This window comes from Arachis ipaensis, chromosome B09 (genome assembly GCF_000816755.2).
Source record: "Arachis ipaensis cultivar K30076 chromosome B09, Araip1.1, whole genome shotgun sequence".
Taxonomy (NCBI): Eukaryota; Viridiplantae; Streptophyta; class Magnoliopsida; order Fabales; family Fabaceae; genus Arachis; species Arachis ipaensis.
Genome location: NC_029793.2, coordinates 14,515,756 through 14,522,498, shown reverse-complemented (window position 1 = coordinate 14,522,498; position 6,743 = coordinate 14,515,756). Strand labels below are relative to the sequence as shown.

Genomic DNA, 6,743 nt, shown 5'->3' with positions numbered 1-6,743 from the left:
TATTCATGGTCTCTTTAGGTCTTTTTCTGTCCCTAACTAAGGGAGCTATCTCTCATCTTGTCTACCCTTTTGATCAGATGCTCTTCTAGTCTTTATATTTATACACTTGGAAAAGCCTTAAGTGAACAAGGTAGCTATATTTGGTAGGAGTCAAGAATCTTATGTAGGTTATGATTTCTTTTCTCTTGCTTTAGTATTTGCCTTGATCTTCAACCACTAGCGCTCTGTTATGTTGGAACACATTGCTTACTACCTTTTATTCTCACATCTCATTATTTCTTCTTATTTCTTGCTATTGCATACTAAATTTTTGAAAATGTTTAATCGTACCAAAAGAAGACCATACACGAGGTGGTTAAAGGAGATTGATGTGTAAAAGGTCTTACTATAAACATGATATATAATAAGACACAATGACGTCATTTGATCCATCTAATTGATCCTACCTAGTGGATAAGACTTCGTTGTCGTTGTTGTTGTTGTACTAAAGGGGATCTTGACAATAACATCCTAGTTGATATATTGTCTTCTCACATTCCACCAAATTGTGCACCACAGATAAGAACTAATGAAGAGTCTGACAATTCAATACAAAGACATCTTGATACCTTGTGTGAATAATAATAATAATAATAATAATAATAACTCAGAAACGGGATAAAGATAACAAATTCCTACCATTATTTACAGATTTTGGAGGACCTTGAAGAGTGCTTAAGGATTCCATTGACATAAAATGTGTATAAGAAATAAATCCACACATTTCAGGTTAATTACACTGCATATTTACTGTCATGATATCGATCATTAGTGAGCCTTTGATACTTTCTTCTAATATGATTTTTTTATTTTATTTATATTTTGAAATGATTATCTGCGTAGTTGAGCCCTCCTTTTTTTGTAATTTGTTGCTTTATGTTAGATTTTGGTGTTGAGAAAGGAATCAAACTGGAAGGCTTGTCGGAGGCACAGATCTCCAAGGCACTTGAAGATTTAGTGAAAGCCGGAGAGTCCTTGAAAGCCTGATATTGCACCTTCTCAGCCATCTGAAATTGAATAATGCTCTCATGCTGCACTTCTAATTGAAGATTGCATTTGTTTTTTAATAAGCTAGATGTATTCCCCCTTTAAAAGTGTAATGTTATCTGACTCAGTCTGTCTCTCTGTATCTTATAGTCATTTCAAGTATGATCCTGTTCTTGTCAGGGAAAAAAAGAAAAAGAAAAAGAAGGTATCATCCTGTTAGGTTGATAGTCCTGGGTTCTGCATGTTGAGCACACCTGTGATGAGAGATTTATTAAGAACTCATATTTAAATTTTCATGTATTCATAATCTGGTGTAACAAAGCATGGACCAATTTATATTTTTGGGAAAAATATTCTAAATATTCGCAACTTTTTGTGCAAAATTTTAGTCTTTATTTAAGTCATTTTCTTAATGGTTCGTGTAAACTGCTTTATATTTTGTTTTCTTGGATTTTTCATTTTTCTTTGTGACTTTTTGGCTTGCTTATTTTTATTAACTAATTCCCCTAAACTCCTTCCAAAAAGGTAAAAAGGTGGGAAGGGGGGATAAAGGAGAAAAAAATTAATCAACTAATGTAAAAGAAAAAGTCTAGGGGTCAGCACTTTTATGAAAATCTGCTTAGTATTTAACCAGCAAAAAAAAAAGTGAGTAATTTCATACTATTTGATGAAATTTCATACCATTAAAAATACTAATGATGGCTAATTGATGGTTACAAATCACAAAACTTGTTGGCTTTCTAGCACTCTTTTTTTTAAAATAAGAGAAAAAAATTATTCTTAAATATTTTTTATTATATTTTTTATATAAATGGTTTTGAATTTAAAATTTGAACTTTATAATTTATAAAAATATATTTAGTTAGATTTAAAAGTTTATATACTATTTTTTTTCACATTTTGAAACTTTTTGAAATTTCTCAAAATTAATAGCATAGAGTAGTATGTTGATTGCAGCCATATATTAAAATTTTTTAATATTAAAAAGACTTATCTTTCTTGGACTCATTGGACAAACAATGAAAAAAGAAAAACACAATTTCGTCTTTAGATAAATGAAATCATCTTCTAATGATTCTATTTTGAATTTTATAGTCACTCTTTTTTTGTGTCTTGGATAAAGTGTGTGATTTCATAAGCTAAAATTTTTTTTCTCAACTTATCATAGGTTATTTTGTCAAGGTTGTTACTCTCGGTTATGACAGTACTTTTCGTTTTCCACTCTTTTGTAAGGTTTTTAAGAATTTTTTTTTTCTAACACTAGTTTAAAATGTGTCATTTTCATAGCATCTAAGTTGTTGAAGATGATTAAAAATCTCTCAAACATTTCATTAATGCTTCCTTCATAGATAACATTTTATACTCTTTTCTTAGCATATTAATCCTTGTTTTTTTCACTTGTTTTGTGCCTTATATGTGATTTAGAATTTATCCCAAATCTCTTTTATTGTTTTACATTTTGAGATCTTTTGAAAATTTTCAAAACTAATAGCACAGTGCATCATGTTGATTGTTTTTGCATTGAGCTCCACTTTCTTCTTGTTTTCATTAGCCCACTTATTCTCTTCTTTTGGAACCACATCTCCTTCATTGTTTGTCTTCTTTGGAATGTCTGGAACATTTAGGGGTGTCCGCGGATCGGATCGGATCGGATATGGCCGAAAATTCGATCCGATCCGCACAATTTTCATCGGATCGGATCTGATCCGCACCCTTTGCGGATCGGATCGCGGATATCTGCTCTACATCCGCGTATTCGATCCGCGGATCCGCACTATAATAATTAATAAATAAATAAATATATATATATTTATTTATTTATTAATTATTATAGTGCGGATCCGCGGATCGAATACGCGGATGTAGAGCAGATATCCGCGATCCGATCCGCAAAGGGTGCGGATCAGATCCGATCCGATCCGCACAATTTTCATCGGATCGGATCTGATCCGCACCCTTTGCGGATCGGATCGCGGATATCTGCTCTACATCCGCGTATTCGATCCGCGGATCCGCACTATAATAATTAATAAATAAATAAATATATATATATTTATTTATTTATTAATTATTATAGTGCGGATCCGCGGATCGAATACGCGGATGTAGAGCAGATATCCGCGATCCGATCCGCAAAGGGTGCGGATCAGATCCGATCCGATCCGCACAATTTTCATCGGATCGGATCTGATCCGCACCCTTTGCGGATCGGATCGCGGATATCTGCTCTACATCCGCGTATTCGATCCGCGGATCCGCACTATAATAATTAATAAATAAATAAATATATATATATTTATTTATTTATTAATTATTATAGTGCGGATCCGCGGATCGAATACGCGGATGTAGAGCAGATATCCGCGATCCGATCCGCAAAGGGTGCGGATCAGATCCGATCCGATCCGCACAATTTTCATCGGATCGGATCTGATCCGCACCCTTTGCGGATCGGATCGCGGATATCTGCTCTACATCCGCGTATTCGATCCGCGGATCCGCACTATAATAATTAATAAATAAATAAATATATATATATTTATTTATTTATTAATTATTATAGTGCGGATCCGCGGATCGAATACGCGGATGTAGAGCAGATATCCGCGATCCGATCCGCAAAGGGTGCGGATCAGATCCGATCCGATCCGCACATTTGCGGATCGGATCGTATCCGCAATTTTCGGATCGGATGTGGATATTTACCGCGGATCTGCGGATACGATCCGATCCATGGACACCCCTAGGAACATTCATGATTATCTTTTAAATGTTGTAATTCATGAATTACACAAATATTTTTATTCTTTTCTTTCAATAGGTGTAGCTTTTATTATTAAAGAATGGAGGTCTTTTCTTGGATTACCCTTCGATGAGTGTGTAAGTCACCATATTTGATTTCACATTGGTCATTTGAATCTTTTATCCAAGTTGTTAGACTCGATGTTTGAGACCTTGTCTCTTGATACTAATTGAAGATTTTTAATGATTTATAGAAGGGGTTGAATTTAGGACCTCTTTTAAAAGGAATACCAAAACACATTTGAAAATTTGTTACTGTAGTGTCTATTAAAATGATTTAGCATAAGACAATTATTTTTGTCTCATAATGACAATATAAAAGATAGAGCAGAGAAGAAGAGCTTGCATCACTGTATATCCTAGTTCAACCACTTAGTAATGTGATCTATATCCATTCTCCACCATAATAATGATAGAATTTTCATTATAATTTCAGAAAAATTATAATTACCAACTCCCTAAGATTCTTGTAATCCTACTAATGAAAGACACAAGCTTTTAACCAAGCTTGTCACTACTAAGTTAGCCTAACTTAAATTTCTCTATTAAGTACTCTCTCAACTTATCAAGGAGAACCTGTCAAACTCATGACACAAAATAGAAATTATATTAAAAGGATTTGACATAATCAATGACTTCTTCTCCAAGTATATCTTTTTTGCCTATTCTCTCATTGACTTTTATAAATTTCTCACTTATGGTAATCGGTGGCTAAGAGAAGGGGATTGAATTTTAGCCCCTTTTTGCTGTGTATAACTTTCTGCCTTTTAAGATAGTTTCAGAAGATATTTTTACTTTTTGTTTCATAACAAGTCAAGAGACTTTTTCTTTTTGTCTCGTAACCGATTAGGAGATATTTTTCAATTTTGTCTCCTACGCAACAGAATCAGAAATGGAGTAGAAGAGAAAGAGAGAATCACACCCAGAAGTATCATGGTTCAACTGCTAAGTGCAATACCGCCTATATCTAGTCTCCATCACAACAGTGACGAAATTTCACTATAATCAACTGATTACATACACCAATTCTTCTCTAGGAACTACCCATTCCTATCCAGGACAAGTTTAGAATCTATCTCCAAAACTAAACTTGACTTGGACAACTCCCAAGCTTTCAACCGCAAAGTGCTAACCCAACTTGTAAGGGAATTCCCACAGGATCATGAAACACAACACAGATGTACAAAGGAACTCTTAGACATCTATGGTTTTTTCTTTAATTTTGCACTTTCAGCCTTTTTTCTCTCACTGACTTTTTCTTACAAACCTCACTCTGTTTGCCTTTTTCAACATGAGACTCAAACAGACAAAACTAAAGAAAAGAAAACAAAAACTTTGTGCTTTCTCTCCTTACTTCAACCCTTGGTCGTTCACCCTTATTATAGAAGGGGAAGCTTCCAAGGTTGAAACCAGTTCAACCAAGCTACCAATATCTTCTCCATCACATACAACCGGTTTGGACAGAGAGAAGAGAGAGGGAAACCGCAAGCAAATCAACATGCATGTACCTCTCTCTCATCCCTTCTCATCAAACTTCATCAATCTGAGCCTTCCATCTTGACTTTGTCCCCAAGAAAGAATTCTGACCCTTAATGAACTCTTGATCCTTGACAGCTCCATCTGTTCTATTTTTGCTTCTTCCTCCATGTAATTACAGTAGCTACCTTCTGTCTTGGATGAACAAAAGTGGAAACGAACTTCACCACAGAGATATTCTTCTCTGACCAAGGCCGATTGCTTCTATTTTTGGCGTGGAGATCTTGAGGCTTCTTCTTCACATCTTGCCTTTTGTGGCAAAAATCTCAGCCACGCCATGCTTTAGATCTTCTTTTCGCTAAAGCCATTACCCTAGCCTTTTTTCTTTCTTCATAGCTTCACTGCTTTTCTGATAACTTCTTCTTTCTTCCTTCCTGTTGACATGACCGAAGAAGAGAGAGAGGAGAGAGAAGAAAGAAGAAACTTTGGAAGCAATGAATGAAATTAAACTAAATTAAATCCCACTTCCATTCCCCTATGTATAATAACGTGTGGAACATTTAATGCAATTAAATCAATTTGAATTTTCTCTTTCTTGTTACCAATGCATGCATTTAATTTAATTAAACTTTGAATTCCATAACCCATGGAAAAAGGTAACCGTGGAAAGCATGTTTCACTACTTTCTTTCTTCTTTCAATTTCGGAACAAGGCTTGTTAGTCTCACAACAAAAATTAATTTAGACTATTCACATGATATTTGGTCCAAATAATATTTGCAAAATAATTCAGCCACAATGCTTAAAATTCTTTTTGTACAAAGGCTGAATATTTCCTCAACATATTGGGCTTATGTTACTTTTAGCCCAATAATCAAAATCTGTACACTAAACAAAATCATTAAACAAATAATTGGAAGCAAAAATCAAATAAACAATTTTTCTAATTAATATTTTTAACAATGTTTGATCATCACAATAATTTCAAATTTTCTAAACTCATCATTCACATATTAGCCTTTTTCTTGAAACAAAGAAAAATAAACTAGCAAAGTATAACATTCAAGTAAATAATGAAGAAGAAGATCTAAAGCAAGAATGCTCTAAAAAGAACTAAATTTGTGCTCTTTTCTTAACCTCAAAGTTTGGCATAATATATACTCTTGGAAATATTTCATGTGCACCGGGAGTATCGGTGTACCAGTTATTTTAACCGTTGATCTGAATTATAAAAAATATATATAATATATATTAATTGAAATCAACGGTTAAAATAATTGGTGCACCGATACTCCTCGATGCACTTGAAATGTTTCCTATACTCTTTTTGTATAGGTATATTGTTTCCAAAAATTAATGCTTTTCTTGCAAATAAAATCTGAGCACAAAATACAGGAACGTAGTTGTATTCTTCTCCTAAAAGTAGAGTGTTAGGGATAG

The 6,743-nt window shown here is 33.9% G+C and overlaps 1 protein-coding gene across 1 annotated transcript in view; it reads left to right on the top strand.

The window, feature by feature from the left end:
- Positions 1 to 1,395, top strand: part of LOC107619265 (NADH dehydrogenase [ubiquinone] 1 alpha subcomplex subunit 2) — a 2,586-nt gene extending 1,191 nt beyond the window's left edge. The window contains exon 3 of the mRNA XM_016321521.2: positions 923 to 1,395. Coding sequence (XP_016177007.1) covers positions 923 to 1,026 — 104 coding nt within the window. The 3' untranslated portion in view covers positions 1,027 to 1,395. The remainder of the gene's footprint in view (positions 1 to 922) is intronic.